This window comes from Phodopus roborovskii, unplaced genomic scaffold (genome assembly GCF_943737965.1).
Source record: "Phodopus roborovskii unplaced genomic scaffold, PHOROB, whole genome shotgun sequence".
NCBI classification, from domain to species: Eukaryota; Metazoa; Chordata; class Mammalia; order Rodentia; family Cricetidae; genus Phodopus; species Phodopus roborovskii.
In genome coordinates this window covers 2098340-2116524 of record NW_026126571.1, presented here as the reverse complement: position 1 = coordinate 2116524, position 18185 = coordinate 2098340, and the positions used below count along the sequence as shown (strand labels likewise).

Sequence of the window (18185 nt, the reverse complement as noted above, 5' to 3'; positions counted from 1 at the left end):
TCTCTCTTGAGACCCACATTTTGTGGGTCTCAGCTATGCCCAGGACAAAGTCTACATGAGATTACTGTGACACTCAGAGCCCAGAAGTTCCCTCTGTGGCCTGGACAGTTGCTGGGCAGAGGGGAGAACGTATTTCCATCCACATCTTCTCTGTGGCAAGGGCGTCTGGAAAGAGGGCCGCCAAGAGGGAGAAGGTGCGCTGGCCTCAGGGAGGAACCATTCTGCAGCCCCACAGCTGTGGGCCCAGTCCCCCTACGCAAGTCCACCAGCCTCCTCTTATTCGGGGTTCACTGAATCCCAGTGCTAAGAGACTGCAGGCTCACCTCATTCAAACCCCACAGTGACCCTGAGGAGGGCAGAGCTGGAATCTGGCTTCACAGATGGAATTCTGTGAAGGACTAGTGGCTTGCCAAGGGTCAGAGACACAGGAAGCCAAGGCTGCATTGCCCGCCCCCCAGGCCTGTCTGACCCTCCTGCTTGAGGTCTTGTGTGCTCTCAAGGCTCTTAGCCATCCCCCCCCCCCACCCAGCCCCAACTTGTAGGGAGCTGTTTTGACTACCAGGAAAAGACATGGGAATGAAGGCAAGTAATCCCTTTTGGAGTTGGAGCCAAATACAGACAACTGCAGAGCCTGAGACCCTTATATCTCTATCCAGGGCTCACAAGATGGGAAAGGACACTTCAAATGGCCAGAGTCTGACCGGAGTATTGCACTTAACACCTCTGAGCAGGGAGGTGTCTGAAGCCTGTCTACCCTGGGCATAGTCTCTTCTGGTCCAAGTGGGCAGATAGAGAAGAAGAAAGCTAACGAAGACCAGTAAAGAGGGACCGCCTTCTCCCCTCTTTAGGAGATGTGTGCACCCAAAACCTGTGTCTCGAGTGGTAACCTATGCCTTCAATCCCAGCACTCCAGAGGCAAACCAGCCCAGCCATGGCAAGCTCCAGGCCAGTGGTACATAAAAAAAATAAAATAAAATAATAAAAATCAAAACAACAACCAACAATCATCAACCCCCCCCAAACAAAAAGCAAAAAAAAAAAAAACAAAAAAAAACTAAAAAAACAAAAAGCAAACCACAAAATGAAACAAAACGAACCTCAAAAAAATAACAAAACCCCAAAATAGAGGGGTTTGGCCAGACCTGCTCGGAATTTGTCACCTATTGAAAGAATAGCAAGTGTTTCTCTCAGCTAACAGACCGGTGGGACCCACCTCAGGAAGCCAGAAGTCTCAGAAGTTTCCAGAATCCCACTGGATTCCGGGCCTCTATAAAATAACAGAAGACAACCGAAGGGAGAGAGTAACACCTCATGCAGATCCCCAGGCTGTGGAGAGTAACACCTCATGCAGATCCCCAGGCTGTGGAGAGTAACACCTCATGCAGATCCCCAGGCTGTGGCATGGGGGCGAATCATACCCAACATCAAAGGAAGTGGGGGAGGGGCTCCTTCCATGAAAGTATTTAATTTGTTGCAGGGAATGCTTACTTTATTGAGTTAGGGGATTAAGAGAGTGAAAAATCTCAAATCCCCAAAGAATTTTCCCTGGCGGTGCTTTGCCCGGTTTATTAGTTTGGGGGACATTTCGGGCTCTCGAAGGAGTCACTGCTGGGTAGACTTAAGTGGCTTTTTGAGCTCTGCTGAGCCTCGCCCCCTTCACATGCAGCGGCGCCTCTGATGGGACCAAGGGTGGGCGGCCAGGCTGCTAATAAGGGAGACTGTTATTAACTCTGTCTCTCTGCCGTCCCCGCATGAGCAGTCTGCCTGGCTGTCCACTGATAATGACCTTGCCCAAGGCAGGGCTGCATCAGGAGAGGTAGGGTGACCCCCTCCCCTACATTATGAGCAAATGATTTACCCAGAACCCCTTTCACAAATCAACATTTGCCTGACTGCAAGGGAAGGGATTGCCAGGACAATCGTCCAGGTTAAAACCTACCCAAGAGTGGAGGGTCCTTCAGGGTTACTCAGAAATAACTAGAGCTTAACACGCTAGAGCCTTGAGAGCCAGCTCCACTCAGCGTCCCAAGAGCAAGAACTTGCCAGACGGTTCTTGCCAGATACGGATGCTCTAAGAACATTCCTGTCATGACTAGAAAAGGGCCAAAAGGTGCGTGAGAAATGGGTCAGCTTAGTTGAGTTGGTGCATTATATTTTCCTTTTTGTGTCTCATGTAGCCCAGGCTGGCCTCAAATTTGCTGTGTAGCTAACGGTGACTTCATTTTTTCTCTCTCTCTCTCTCTTCCTTTTATGTGGTGCTGGGAATGGAAACCAGGATTGAAGACCAAGGTGGACAGTAGAGTCTGGGCATATGTTCCTTGTGGGTGGAGAATAGAGCAAGACTGTCAGCATCTGCCATGGCCATGGGCAACACTGTCAGCAGAGCCCATGTTGGCTGAGCTATGGAAACTGAGCTTGATGCTGAGGGTTTGGGGAACCCCGAAGAGTTTCTGGGAAAATACAGAGTTCTTTGGTTTTAGTTCTGAGAAGAGATAAAACAAAAGTCTTGGGTTGGGGAGGCAGCTCAGTGATGAAGGGCTACACAAGATGGGAATCCAAGTTTAAAAGTCGTTTGAGGGAGAGAGAGAGTGTGTGTGTATGCATGCATGCATGAATGTATATTTTTTGAGACAGAGTCCAGGCTGACCTGGAACTCACTATGTAACAGAGGATAACTTTGAACTTTTAACCCTTTTACCTCTACCGCACGAGTGCTGAGGTTAAGGTGTGGGACACCAGAACACTTGCAGACAGTGTGTTTGTATGATTATACAAGTTCATATGTGTGAACACATGCAACACATGTATACACACACGTGTATACGTGTGTGTCTGTAGAGGTCACAAGTCAATGTTGGGTATCTTTCTCAATCACTCTCCACCTTATTTTTGAGGGCTCTCTCGCTGAACCTGGGGTTCACCAAATTGGCCAAGGTGGCTAGCACCAAGCTCCAGAGAGCTGCCTGTCTTTGCCCTGCTACCCTTTCCCCCAGAACCAGGGTTACAAGAGCACACCTCTACCGGGCTTTTTCCATGGGATCCCAACTTGTGCAGCATCTCTCCAGCCCACCACACACTGGGGAAGCAAACTCACTGCCAGCTAAGCCACACCTCTAACCCCAAGATGACTACTGTCCATGCACTACTGAGTATGGAGCCAGGACCTTGTGTGTGCTGGGCCTCCACTGAGCTGTGGCTTCGGCTTCTGCTTTGTCTTTGAGGATGGGAGATGTGAGCCTATTGGATGCTGATAGAAAGGGGACAGAGGAAAGAAAGAGATCAGCTTAAGGGGGCAGAGAGCTGAGAGGGGCCTGCTGATTAGAGCCAGGCCCTAGGAGCTTAGGAGCAGGTGGGGTTCCCAACGTTTCTGAGGAGGGGGGGAGATGGAAGAGTAGCATGGAGGAGCTGTGGGTTGCTGGTACCCAGGCCAGGGGGCCCAGGTCTGTGGCTATTGTGTTTCTTAACAGTGGAGTCAGGTATGGAGATTTGAGGACCCGTGAAGGTTTCTAGAGTTGTCACTTTCTGCTGACCCACTGGTCTGAATGTTGGAGATTGCTGTCACCAAGCTGTTTTCCCATCTGGTACCTAACCTGCTTTCTCAGCTACCAAATGTGAGCTCAAGTACACGGTAATTGAGACCCAGCATAGCATGTGTAAAGTTGAGAACACGGGCTCTACTGTCCCTCAGACCCTGTCTCTGCTAAGATGCACGACCTTGGGAAGAGCAGCTGTCCTCTAAGGGCCTCAGGCTCCCCATCTGTGGAGGGTAAAGGGATTAATACGTGCCACCTGTGAAGCAGAGAGTCTGACACCTGGAAAGTGCTCCTCGGGCTTTAGCTGGTTCCTTATTAGTATCAGCTGCAATAGTGTGCAGAGGAAAGAGTTATTTGTCCATCTTGGACCCCTGGGAGGTCTCATCATAGAGGCATGATCTTGGCCTGGCCATGAAGAGTAAAGGTGGGTGGGAGGGTGTCACCATCAGGAGGGATTAAGTAGCTTTACCAGATGGTGGGGACCAGTTCACATTCATATGGCTTTTAAGAAATAAACCTATAGCTGGGCAATGGTGGCACACACCTTTAATCCCAGCACTTGGGAGGCAGAGGCAAGTGCATCTCTGAATTTGAGGCCAGCCTGGTCTACAGAGCAAGTTCCAGGATAGGCTCCAAAGATCCACAGAGAAACCCTGTCTCAAAAAATAAAAAAACAAACAAAAACAAAACAACAATAAAAAGAAAAGAAATGAAAAGAAAGAGAGACAGAGAAAGAAAGAGAGAGAGAGAGAGAGAGAAAAGGAAGGAAGAAAAGAAGGAAGGAAGGAAGGAAGGAAGGAAGGAAGGAAGGAAGGAAGAGAAATAAACCTATGGGCTCAGCAGTTAAGAGCATTTACTGCTCTTCCAGGAGACTGGGATGCAGTTCCCAGTACCCACAATGGAGGTTCACAAATGTCTCTACCTGCAGTCCCGGGACATCTGACTCCCACTTCTGGCCTCTGCATGCATTGCACACATGGGCTGCATTTATTTCATATATGCAGGCAAAACACTCAAACACATAAGAGGAAATATATAATAATTTTTTAAAAAAGAAATTACAGGGCTGTTGAGGCGACCCTGGTGATAAAGTTGCCTGCCGCTAAGTCTGACCATCTTTCCTTCAGAGGTGGTGCAGAGGGACCAGAGCAGGGGTGTAGACCTCACGTGTCCTCAACGAGTAAACTTCAATTCATGTACGGCAGCAGCTAGGTGTGGAGGAACAAATCTACTAGCCCAGCACTGCAGAGTTCGGGAGTTCAGGAACATCCTCGGCTACATGGCAAGTTCAAGGCCAGCTTGAGCTACAAAATAAAAATCAAACAAACAAAAGAAACAAAGAATTCACACAATAGTATATATGTTTTCTTTTGAAAAGACTTTTATTTATGCGTTTATGTATGGGAGAGTGGATTTGTGCACTTGTGTGAAGGTGCCTGAGGAGGCAGAAGAGGGCACACAGAACCCTTTGGAGTTTGATTTACCAGTGGATCGTGAGTCCCCATTGGTGTCCCTAACAGCCCAGCCATCTCTGTTGCTCTTCCATGTCTTTACTTTAAATGACACTGGTGTCTGGTTCCCAGGGCTCTGAAATGTGGACATAATCTGTCCAGGATTCACCTTGGGCTGTATAGCTCAGACTGGCCTCAAACTCAGCTGTGGAGCTGGGAATGACTTATTCTTAACTTGTTTACATTATTTAAAATTTATTGTGTGCGTGTCCACACATTCACATGATGTGGGCCAGAGGTTGACTTTCAGATTTGATTTTCTTGTTCCAGCTTTATGTGGGTTTCCCGGCATCACATTGCAGTCACCAGACTCTTGGCAAGCACCCTTACCCACTGAGCCATCTGGCCAGCCAACCTTGAGTTTCTAATCTTCTCGCTGCTACTTTGTACACCATCACTGTTGGGTTTGTTCATTGTTTCATTTTTGTTTGATACAGGGTCTCACTAAGTAGCCCTGGCTGTCCTGGAACTCACTATATGGACCAGGCTGGCCTCTTACTCACAGAGATCCTCCTGCCTCTGCCTCTACTTCCCGAATGCTGGGATTGAAGGTATGGGTCACCACACCTGACAATATCAGGTTGATTTTCATGTGGTGTTTGGGGATCCAACACTGGCTTCCTGCACTGTGGGCAGGGAATCGACTGGCAGAGCTACAGGCCCAGCTCCATCCTGGTGACTTTCCTGGTGGGATAGCTTCTTCCAGGCCTGGGGGTTTGTGTTGGAAGTCTGGATTGTACCTGATGGCTAGCCCTGGCATACTTTCTCTCTCTCTCCTGCTCTTGTTATATCTCACCAGGAGGTCTGGGGCTCCCTCCCTCTTTGTGACAGAGATCTGCTTGCTGAGACATGTGACTCCTTAAGGTTCTGTTCAGAGAACGGGGCACCTGGCCCCTGCCTCTGGCATGCACGGAAGTGGATGGAGGCCGTGGCACTGACCGGGACTGGATGAAATACCTAAAAGTCTTTTTTCCAACTCAGAGATTTTCTTTCCACTTGACCTGTTTCTGCAAATCTAATCTGTGCCTTTTGCAGCCAACTGAGGTATAAAGGATGCTTTGCAGCAAATTGTTTGGGATTACACACACCATTCCATCAGGCACCCACAAGTTTATACGCTTGGCTCTGACCAGAGACTTTAGAAACAGCCTGCGTCTTTATTCGGTCTAGAAAATATTGAAGCATTTGGGTGATAGGAAGTTCAAATTTACACAAAGGTAGTGTGTATCAGAATGCACTGCCATGTACCCATCACCCAGTTACCGATAAATTCGTGGACAATCTCAAGGTCCCCCACACCCTGCCCCAGACATGTACTAGGTCATATTAACACAAGCCACACTACCACATCATTCTGTCTGCAAATGCTTGAATATTTATCTCTAAAAAAAATGAGGTTGCCTTCTTCAAAAATTTGTTTAGATTTATTATTGTATACATATTGTATACCTCACGTGTGTTTGGCACCTGTTGAGTTTTGAGGGCATCAGATTCCCTGGAACTGGAGTTGTGGATAGTTGTGAGTTGCCTTGTGGGTGTTAGGAATCAAACGCAGGGCCTGTGCAAGACTAATAAGTGCTCTTGGCTGTTGAGCCATCTCTCCAGTCTGAGGTTACCTTTTGCTATCATTCTGTCTTTAGCACCACAACATTGTCAGTGTGAGGACAAACAGACAGCATCCCTAAGAGATCATCTACTTGTGAATTCAGAGCCAATGCCTCCAACAATGTATACTCACAGGCCCGTGTGACAAAACTTTCCCTGGGGACGCACACGTACACACCTGCTTACCCCAGACAGGAAGCTCATGACAGACCAAGGCACACATATCATCAGATAACCGCTTGGTGAACCATGGGTTTTTTATTGGGGTTACTTATGGGAATATTTACAGGGTTACTTCCCGGAGTGCAAATGACTCGATGACAGTATCAACAAAGTCCACCCAGCATGGGGGACAGCTCACAAAGCTGGGGACCTGCAGCCCCCTGCACAGCCTGTAGGCAGCTCAGCGGGTTTCGGGAGTGTCATCCGGGCAGCTCAGCGGGTTTCTTTTTCTTCCAGGTAGCTTGGCTTTTCTGAGAGTCTTCTTGGCAGCTCAACTCTATGCATCTGAGCGGGACTCTCAGCTTTTATTGCTGACACTAGCAGGGAGGGGCTAGTCAGTCTGGTCAGTTTCAGGGACTTCCTGAAGCTATTTTGAGCTGTCTACCTTGGATGGACTGTTTGTATCTCAGAGTAAGGTGCTGCATGACACTACTCGGGGTTGGACCTCGCATAGGCTTCCTCCTGAGGGCACTGGCCACGCTCAGTCCTGTTCTTACCTCTTCCAGGTGGATAAAATTTGAAGAAAAGGTGGAGGAAGGAGGAGAACGCTGGAGCAAGCCCCATGTGTCCACACTATCCTTGCACAGCCTCTTCGAGCTCCGCACCTGCCTGCAGACAGGGACGGTCCTGCTGGATCTGGACAGTGGCTCCCTACCGCAGATCATAGGTGAGGCCAGGGCCTCTCTGCTGTGGTCCACAAACTAGGACAATTCCCTCCCAGCCTGTGTCAGCCTGCAAGCCCATATGACTGGCCAAGCCAACACTCGCCTGAGAGTCTGCAGAGACGAGTTTTGGCTGAAGCTGTCTAGACAGTCCGAGATGCAGCCCTCCAACCACTACAAAAAGAGCATCCTTGACACTTGGTTTAGCAAGGCGGCAGACAGGGAGAAGGACTCCTTGAATGAGCAGTGACTACTTCTGTTGCCATGGCAACTTGGTCCTTTTTCAGAGGAAAACGGACCATCTTTATTCTTTAGCAAATTAGCTTCCACTTAATGGAGTAAATGAGGAAGTGGCTTGCCTCTTGTCCCCAAACATCCCTGTGATCTTTATTCTATCTAGTGCATTTGGCTTTGCTATGACTATTTCCCCTGCAAAACCGAATTCACTTTGAACACAGCATCCTGGCACACTTTCATAGATCCTATTCCACACATTTTCCACAACAGGGACAGACCGAGCATAGACTTCCACACATGCACACACAACCACACACGAAGACACTGGTGATGGCAGTCCCAACAGTCAGCGGCAAAGCCACAGAACAACGTTCATGTCTCCGATCCCTTTGCTCACGTTCAACCCCAGTGATGTAATCCCAGGGAAGATTCCAGCCCCCAAAGCCCTGGGCTCTTTCTGTCCCGCATGGGGGCTTGGTTTGTTTGTCATCCAGATGATGTCATTGAGAAGCAGATAGAAGATGGGCTTCTTCGACCAGAGCTCCGGGAAAGGGTCAGCTACGTGCTCCTGAGAAAGCATCGTCACCAAACCAAGAAACCCATTCACCGCTCCCTTGCAGACATTGGGAAGTCAGTTTCCACTACGAGTGAGTGGGGCTATTTGCTGGCAGGCACAGGGCATGTGGCTAAGTGAGCCCACCTCAGTGGCTGGAAGTGTCTGACTTCATGATCCTGAAGAAATTCTGAGGTTCTGGGGCCTTCTAGAAAATCACCCAGCGCTCTTAATCACTGAGCCCATCTCTCCAGCCCCATCCCCATGTAAACGTATTCACATTATTCCTTTAAAATTTGTTCTTGGAAGGGGAGATGTCTTGTAGTAGCTTTGTTTAGTTTGGAGTGAGTGCATAGCCAATGTGCTAACCAGAGAGGCCGCAGCAGCCAGATGCCACATGCCTTCCTTCCCCTTCCCAGACCGAAGCTCTGCCAGGAGCCCCTCGGCAGGCCCAACCCTCCACCGCTCCACGGAGGACCTGAGGATTCGGCAAAGCACCAGCTACAGACATCTGAGTGAGTGTTCTCCGTTGATCACGGACAGCAGTGATGTCTGTCTGTGATGGCTGTGCAGTGTCCACATGCCCACAGATAGAGAAGGAGTCTAGCTTGCTTAAGATGCCCACCAGGAGAAACCAGATTCCCCCACACCCAGGCTTGTCCCGGGGCCTGATTTACCACTATAAAACCCTTACTAGACATAAAGCTCAGCCAAGTTCTGGTATCATCAGCACTGACCTCATGTCCTAGGCACGCTGATCTCACTAACGCAACCATTGTCCTGTGTCCTGGTGAGACCCCTTCCTAGTAACAGTAATAAAGGCAGGTCCCTGGGGCTGGAGGTGCACTCGGTACTGGGTAGTGGACAGCTTGCCTGCCATGTTTGAAGCACCATGCTTGATTCTCAGCACCACAAAGCCACATGCAAAATCAAATAGAAAGCTGGCTGGGTGCAGTGGCTGAGGCAGATGGGTTACAACACTCTCGGCCAGCCTGGCTTACACACTGAGCTCCAGGCCAACCTGGGCTACCGAGTGAGACTCTGTCTCAAAACCAACATCCACTTAAGTCCTTTGTGGAAGGGCACACAAGACGCCCCTCATCACCACAAAAAAGAAACACACGCATGGTCAGTAGCAGTGATTGGGGCTATGAGGACCAGGGTCACAGACAGGTTTTTGTCAAGCTCTTTTGTGGTGAATAGTCAGGTGAGCTATGGCACAGAGGCACATACCCATATTCTCAGTGCTCTGGGGTTGGAAAGGAGTTTGAGGCCTGTGTGTGCGCGTGCATGTGTGTGCGTGCGTGTGTGTATGTGTGTGTGTATATGTATGTGTGTATGTGTGTATATGTATGTGTGTGTGTATGTGTGTGTATGTGTGTATATGTATGTGTATATGTGTACGTGTATACGTGTGTGTATGTGTGTATATGTATGTGTGTGTATGTGTGTGTATGTGTGTATATGTATGTGTATATGTGTACGTGTATACGTGTGTGTATGTGTGTATATGTATGTGTGTATGTGTGTATGTGTGTGTATGTGTGTGTGCGTGTGTGTATGTGTGTACATGTGCGTGTGTGCATGAGTGTGTGTGCATGGGTGTGAGTGTGTATGTGGGGGGAGGGGCAGAACTAGCAGCAGCCTAACCCCCTTTGTGCTAGCGTTTGATCTCTCTCAGTACTCCCCACCTACTCCTGGCCTTCTTGTTTCTCATATGGCTGGGGGGGGGAGGGGCAGTTGTCAATAGGCAGAAGTTTGTTCTGGAAAGAGCTCTGTGCAGCTAGTCCTGTGTACGGAGATCCTCTTGTTCAGCAGTGCTCAGTGGCATCCCCAGACAGGAGGTGTGATTACCACTTTGTGTGAATTGGGCTGTATAGCCCAGGTACATAGCCTCTCTGAGGTGGCCCAGTGGACAGATGACGGGGGGGGGGGGGAGGACATACGACCAAGTCTTAGAGAAAAACCCCACCCTTTTATTAGAACACTTTGTTATGGAGTGAGCCCAAAGATCAGTGTGAAATAAATCCAGGACCAGGGAAGGGGCTTCTAGGAACAAGGGGAAATGTCTAAACCCAGAATACAAAGTTGCCGATGAGGAAAAAACAAGCACTGGGCTCTGGAGGAGCGTAAGATGAAGGGCCAGGCAATAGAAGGCCATCACTCTGAAGGGAAGGGAGACCCTGGAGACCTGCAAACAGGTGTGTGCTGCAGTCAGATCTCTGTCTGAGAAAGAGTAAAGAGGCGGGCGTGCATTCAGGAGTCGAGGGGACGGAGGCTATGACATCTGGTGGGAAGTGGGAGGGGAGGGTGAGGGAGGCGCCAGGCCTGCCTCCCAGGGGTTAGTGGCCATGGGTGGCATGGAGGCGTGCTGACTGAAATAAGGGGAGGAGGTTGGTGGAAGACAATAAACTGGGGTCCCAGATGGGGCTGCTCCAAGGTCCTGAATCTCAAGAGAGATGGAACTTGAGATGCATTCTGTGTGTCATCACACACATGCACACACACATGCACACACGCAGAGCAGAAGCAATAGCAGTGACTGGTTGACAGGGACAGAGTGTGAGAGGCTTCTGAGGGAAAAGGATTCTGGGAAGTGAGTGTAGGAAAGCAGTGTTCTAGAAGTAAGGCAGGGCTACAGGCCCAAGGCCAAGGAATCATGGGGCTGAGCGTGCCCACTGGACTACCCTGCTAATGGGAAATGAGAATGGCTTTCCAGAGGAAGCCTCTGTACTGTCCCTATCTCCCCATGGACTCTGCCAGCCTGTTTTTAAAAACTTCCATGGGTCCAGAAGGCTAGAGATGAAACCGGTCTCTTTCACCAAGTTCTAGGTTAGTGATGCCTGACACCTCATCTGAAAATGCATCTCTGCGTCTCTCCCGGTCTGAGCGTGGCACAGAGCATCTCAGTGAGGGCTAAGAAGACAGTGGGGCCAAAGGCTAGAGGCAAGCATGCCATAGCTTGAGAAATGAGTAGACGCAGAGCCTGGAGTCTAGCTGCTTATTCAAGCAAGCTGCCATTGAAGGGAAGGACAGGGGGGTGCCAGCTGAGGGGCTCAGGACTGTGGGGAGGGGCCTTGCTGTGGTTATGAATGCAGAAGCATGGAATGGGACCGAGGGCAAAGGACTGGTGCGAGCCTGGCTTCCCCTGACAGGCTTCCTTTCCCGTCTCTCTAGGTCACGCCCAGAGTAGGAGCCTGAATGACATCTCTCATACCCCAAACACAGACCAGGTACCACAGTGCTGCCCTGACTCAGAGGCAGGCAGGGGAGGAGGAAGCCTTTGGTGCCAAGAGCAGAGAGCCTTGAGCCTCTCTCCACAAGGGACCAGGTGTCCCCCCGGGACTAAGAAGAACTTAGAAGTGACTTAGGGACATTTGTACCATCTGATGGCTCTGGAGAAGTCATAAAGGTGGGAGGTGGGGTAGGGGACTTGTTGGGGACATGAGACTCAATCACACCATCTGTCTGACCTTGCCCTGGAAAGCTGGTAGCCAGTAGTGTGGTGATAAGAACATCCCCATCACAGTAGGGCTGACGCAGCAGCCCCTTCATGGTCTCAGTTTTAAACTCTGAGAACTACAAGTTCTCCAGGAGGTCCCCTTGGGGGGCCCTGGAGGCATGGAAGTCTCCTACATCCTTGGAGACTGGTCCAGGGATTCCCATGAGTAGGGAAACAGGGCAAAGGGACCATCATAGCTGACTTCTCTCAACCACCAAAGGTGAGAGGGAGGTCTGGGCCGCTTACCACAGAGTTCCAACAAAGGAGGTTGCAGGTTGGAGCTAGGTCAGAAAAATCCAGGGCTCTTCTCTGACCCCTCGGCTTACACGGCAGCGGAGGGTCTTAGGGTCTAGTGAATGACCGAACCCCACCATCCACTAAGGCATAATTGGTCCCGGGTTCACAAACACTGGGCCTCGCCATCTACAGAGCTGTAGAGAATATTTGGTCGTTTATTTCGGTCTCTTGATAATTCCTGTGGAAACTGTGCTCTCTGAAGTGAGTGTAAGTGCATGCCAAGTTTTCTTGGGTGTGTCCCTTTCCCCCCCGGGGCAGCGGAAAAACAAATTCATGAAGAAGATCCCAAAGGACTCTGAAGCCTCCAATGTGCTCGTGGGCGAAGTGGATTTCCTGGACCAACCATTCATTGCTTTCATCCGTCTTGTCCAGTCTGCCATGCTGGGAGGGGTAACGGAAGTGCCCGTCCCCACCAGGTGAGTCACAGAAAAGTGCCACCGCACCGGTCTTCAGGGAGCCCCTCCCCATGCAGCCAGCAAGCAGGGGTGTCCTTTTAAATGGTTGTAGAACTGGGTACAGTGGCGCACGCCTTTATTCCCAGGACCCAGCAGGCTGATCTCTGTGGGTTCAAGGTCAGCCTGCTCTGCACAGAGAGTTCTAGGCCAGTCGGAGCAACAATGAGACCCTCACAAAAGAGAGAGGAGTTGCGGGGGAGGCAGTAGCCAGGAAGGAATGTTCCAGGCAGCAATACAAATGTAAGGATGCCTACCACCAGACAGCCCCAGTTCAATCCTAGGAACCCACATGATGAGAGGGGAGAATTGAGTCTGAGTCCTGTAAACCTCCACATTTTTGCTGTGGCACATGTGCATGGACACACACACACTAACTAGCTAACTCAACAAATGGAAAGTGCAAAAGTCAGGTACTGTGGCACTCCAGTTACTACTGTAACCCCAGGCTTTGGGAGGTAGAGGCAGGAGTTCAAAGTCACCCTTGACTGCATGAAGAGTTTGAGCTTGGGTTATGCGAGGCCCTGTCTCAAAAACAAAACAATGACAGGAGGTCTCAAGATGACTCAGCGGTTGATGGTACACGCTGGGACTTCAGGTCCCAGCATCCATGTTGGTAATCACCTGTAACTCAGTCCAGGGATCCATCGCCCTCTTGTGGCCTCTGCAGGCACTGCATTCTAGAGCACATACCTCCATACAGACACACACATAATTTAATATAATTATGATTGAGGATGTATTTAGGGAGTCCACAAGAGCCCAGAATAAAGGGAAGTCCGGTATTTATTGGGGGAATCGCTCACAAATGACAAAGCAGGGTAGAGTATTGCCGAGGTCTTCCGCTCTTAGCCGCTGGGTGTTGCCATCTGCCTTCAGACCACAACCCCAGAGAGCCTGTGCTTGCTCCAAGCCCACGCATAGCCTCTGAGCCCTACCCCGAAGGGGTCGGTACCTCAAAGAGCTCCCACAACAAATGATGATGGGTTTTAAAAGCTTGCAAAGAGGGGAGTTTAAACAGTTAATAATGGATACATTGAAGGCCAAAGCGTCTTTCTTATCTGTTTCTATTTTTCCCTCTTTGTTTCTTCTTCCTCCTCTGTCTTTGCAGATTTCTATTCATTCTTCTAGGACCTTCCGGGAGGGCTAAGTCCTATAATGAGATCGGCAGAGCTATTGCAACCCTCATGGTGGATGATGTAAGTGGGAATATGAAGCAGGCACTCCCTTTCTGGGTAGTAATAGCTGTGGCGCCGGCACAACTTCCCTACTCATCTAACACAGCTGAGTCCCTGTTGTGTACCAGGGACCTAAGGACTTTGAGATTCAGGGGGTAGACCCAGACCCTCTCATGTAGGAGCACTGTCCAGTGAGAGGGACAGGCCTGTAATAATGAGATTATTATTATACACTCTATTATTATAAAAGTAAGAAAGTAAAATCAACCATTGCTATCTGCCTGGGGGAACCGAGGCTCTGCAGATAAAAGCCAAGGCTGAGCAGGAAGCTGGGGGCGGGGGGGGGGTTGAGGGAAGGGGAGACTGGCGTGGTCTTGGGATGCTGGGTTTCCAGACAAAGGGCAATGAAAGGAGGGAGGTTTAAAGGCTCCGGATGAAGAAAGCGCAGCAGGGTAAGCCCAGTGTGAGAGCTCCCCACGCAACCCCAGTGAGCCGAGCCAGGGACCACCCACACCCTGGGGGAAGAGCCTAAGGGTCCTGCTCTATCTCCAGAGTGATGGGGACGCTGGAGGTCTTTAAATACAGACATAACCCTAGCAAATCTGCGAGTCCTTTTGCAACCCGACCCTTCCAGGGGGCAAGTCTGAGCAGTGATAAATAGATCTGAAAAGTGGACCTCTCAAACTGGGCTCCGCAGAGGTTTTCCCGTGTGCTTTCTCTGTGGAAAACAGAAACAAAAGGCCGAGGACCGGCATAGAACCCCTGCAGAAGTGTCACCGGGGTCACCGGGGTCACCGGGGTCACCGGGGTCACCGGGGTCGGTGTCTAGGCCAAGTGTGCCCAGGTTCTTTGGCTGTTACTCAAAAGACTGGAAATAAAGTCACACAAAGCTGGGCAGGAGCAGCAGGGGACTTGGTCCAAAGCAAAGCAATAGGAAAGGTCGGCCCAGTGTCCGGGGTAACAGTGGGCCGCATGGGTGAGGGATCCAGGGATCCTCTTTTTCCGGGCTTCGAGAGAAGAGTGTGGTTTGGTGGTTATTTTGGGTGAATGTCCCCTCCCATAACACATCCCCATTTGTATTGTATGCACACCCAATTTTGCACAGGTACAAGATGGTAAGTAGAAGGAGTCTCCCTAAAAAGTTGTCTTGGCGGACACGGTTTGACTTATTACACAAAACTAGTTCAGGCCTGATGGACCTCCCTATTTTCTTGCACAGACACAGGAGAATAGCACTGGATAGAATCTGCCTGTGTTGGATGGTTGTGAAGGGGAGGAGACAATTCCATTGTTCAGAGGGCAGTGTGTGTACAGCTCAGTTGCTGACAAGTTGTTGGGTGCATGTACAGAAAGGCGTATGCGTGCATAGTATATGCAGGCAAAGCCCTAGGCTGTCAAATGCACTATTAGACTTGAGTGTGCTGGGTAGTGGTGCATATCTTTAATCCCAGCAATCAGGAAGCAGAGGCAGGTGGATCTCTGTGGTTTAAAGTCAGCCTGGTCTATAGAGCGAGTACCAGGACAGCCAGGGCGGTTGCACAGAGAACTCCTGTCTTGAAAGAGAGAGAGAGTGAGCGAGCGAGCGAGAGAGACAGAGAGAGAGGAAGGAAGGAAGGAAGGAAGGAAGGAAGGAAGGAAGGAAGGAAGAAGTGAGTGTATATAGGCCAAACCGGGAGTCCCAGTTTGATAAGCTATTCCTTATGCTTGCCTGTCTCTAAAGTATGACGGCGACCTGGTTTTCAGATCCAAGATGACTGCCTGCTCTAAGAACTAGCTCTTCCCTGTTATCCTGTTTCCCTTGCTGTCCTTCGTCCTTACCCACCCGCTGAAGTCAAGCTGGCATCGAGAGTGATGGCTACAGTTGGTTCCTCCCTCTTCTTCCTCGTTCCTCACCAGCTCTTCAGCGATGTGGCTTACAAAGCCCGGAACCGAGAAGATCTGATTGCAGGGATTGACGAGTTTCTAGATGAGGTCATTGTCCTCCCCCCTGGAGAGTGGGATCCGAACATCAGAATTGAGCCACCCAAGAAAGTTCCCTCGGCTGAGAAGAGGTGCGTGTCAAGGATAAGAACACCGGGAGGGAGGGCACCCCACACCAGCCTTTTGTTCTCTTTGTAAGACATCAGAAGCCAGCAGGGCCGTCTGAACATCTGTGAACAGCTACAGAGTCGGGAAGTCGGAGTGGTGGGGGAGAGGAGGGGTCTTTGTAGGGGAGGGGTATTATTGAAACATTTCTGTCTTTGCGGTGTGTGTGTGATGTTTTGGGCATGTCTGGGCACATGTGTGGAAGCCTGAGGTTGATGTCTGGTCATTTTTCTTCACTGCTCTCCACCTTATTCATTGAGGCAGAGTCTCTCAATGAAGCCAGCGCTGGCACATCTGGCTAGTCTTGTTCGCTCTGTGTTTCCCCCTGTGCTGGAATTGCAAATGGCTGCCCCCTGTCCACCTGACCTTCACGTGGCTTCTGGGAATCCCAGGCCCTGCCTGGCCTCTTGTTTGTGTGGCAAATGCCGGGATAGTCGAGCATCTCCCATCTCCTCCCCACGTCCACCTTCATTCCCCGCTATTGTTAAGATATTTAGTAGTTTTTTGTTGCAGGGGGACGAGGACAGTCCCGAGGGGCTGGGTCGTTTCCAGCATTGAGAGCCCCGCTCTCCCCTGCCCCCCACTTTCTCTTTCAGGAAATCTGTGTTCTCTTTGGCAGAGCTGGGCCAGATGAATGGCTCTGCGGGCGGAGGCAGTGCCTCGGCTGGAGGCGGCGGCGGCGGCGGAGGGCCTGGAGGCAGCGGGGCCGGCGGAGTGGGCAGTGGCGACGACGCTGAGATGCCAGCTATGCATGAAATCGGAGAGGAGCTGATCTGGACCGGAAGGTGCCCGCCCGATGCCCGGCAGAGAGCCTGCAGCCTTGAACCCTCTCCTCTGGTCCCGTTAGCGATCCTCCCGCTGCCTGTGCAGCGCCCTCTAGGGACGATATCTGACCACTGCAGTCTGGCCGCACTTGGATCTTGAGTTGTGTGGGGTGAAAGGAACCTGAACTTTCCTCTAAAATCCTTTGGCACCCGTGTCAGAAACAATGTACCACAAACAAGATAGTCTAAAAATCCTGAAATCCATTTTCACACACATCAAAATGGAGATGTCAGCAGGGAACGCGCCATTGGTGGGTCCTACGTGTAATCCCAGCCCCGGGGAGACTGAGGCAGGAGGATTACTGCAAGTTCCAGGCCAGCCCGGGTTATAATGTGAGACCCTGTCTCAACCCTGCCCTCTAAATAAAGATGCCAGCAGGGTACCACTGTCTTTGAGCCTATGGGTAGAGCCTCCTTTGCCTCCTTGGAGTTCTAGAGTCTAGTGGCAGCCAAGAGTCTTACGGCAGCCCTTGGCTAAGCAGTTGCACGGTCTACCCCCACCCCCAGTTTTCACCTGTGTGGTTAAATGGCCTTGCTTGTCCCCAGGTGCATGTCCTTAGGTAGTATTGCCCTGTTTCTGTAAGGGCTGACTCAGACCCTCTTAATAACTTCACTGTAACTTAGTTACGTCAGCAAAAACTGTGTGTGTGTGTGGGGGGGGTCTTGAGTAACCCAAGCTGACCTTAAGCTTGATATAGCTGAGGATGGCCTTGAACCAATGATGCCCCTAACCCACCCTCTCCAGAGCTGAACCCACAGGGACCATCATGCTTGGTTTAAAATCCAGGGTGTCGTGCGTAGCCAGCAAGCACTCTACCAACTGAGCTGTGTTCCCAACCCAAAGGCTTTCTACATAGTCATATTCACACACACCAGGGGCTGGAGGTTTAATGTTTTGTTTTTTTCAAGACAGAGTTTCTCTGTGTGGCTTTGTAGACGAGGCTGACCTCGAACTCACAGAGATCCACCTGCCTCTGCCTCCCCTCTGCCTCCCGAGTGCTGGGATTAAAGGCGTGGGCCACCAAGGCCCGGTGCTTAATGTATCTTTTCAAGAGAAGTACAACCCAACTTACAATAGTATGTTTTAAAATAGGGAGGACAACAGAAAGCTGCCCTGGCACGAGTTCTTTGGCTGCCCCTGGAGTCAATCTCCCAGGTTGACTGAGATTTAGGAAAGCCCACAGAAGTACAGGCTTTGTGTAAATGATGACTTTGGGAATAAGCTGCGTGTCATGACTTAGTTTCTCACTGTGATAAAACATTCTGACAAAAGTAACTTAAGGGAGAGAGGGCTTGTTCTGAAGTCACACTGGGGAAGTTGAAGCCACAGGAGTCGAGGGAATTGGTCCCATTGCAGCCACAGATGGGCAGCAGAGAACAATAGATACTTGCTCATTCTTATGTTCATTTTTCCATTTTATTCAGTCCCAGATCCCTACCCAGGGAGCAGCCTCACCCTTAGTGAAGAGGAGTCTTCCAAACCAATTGACAAACTCCAGATAATCCCCAACAGGCTTGCCCAGA

General features: G+C 50.4%; 1 protein-coding gene across 1 annotated transcript in view; it reads left to right on the top strand.

Annotated features, from left to right (window-relative positions):
• Nucleotides 1–18185, top strand: part of Slc4a5 (solute carrier family 4 member 5) — a 65004-nt gene that overhangs the window by 14212 nt on the left and 32607 nt on the right. Inside the window, exons 3-10 of the mRNA XM_051203252.1 lie at nucleotides 7378–7538; nucleotides 8265–8417; nucleotides 8743–8838; nucleotides 11501–11556; nucleotides 12381–12538; nucleotides 13686–13773; nucleotides 15649–15803; nucleotides 16434–16622. Of these exons, the coding sequence (XP_051059209.1) occupies nucleotides 7378–7538; nucleotides 8265–8417; nucleotides 8743–8838; nucleotides 11501–11556; nucleotides 12381–12538; nucleotides 13686–13773; nucleotides 15649–15803; nucleotides 16434–16622 (1056 nt within the window). The remainder of the gene's footprint in view (nucleotides 1–7377; nucleotides 7539–8264; nucleotides 8418–8742; nucleotides 8839–11500; nucleotides 11557–12380; nucleotides 12539–13685; nucleotides 13774–15648; nucleotides 15804–16433; nucleotides 16623–18185) is intronic.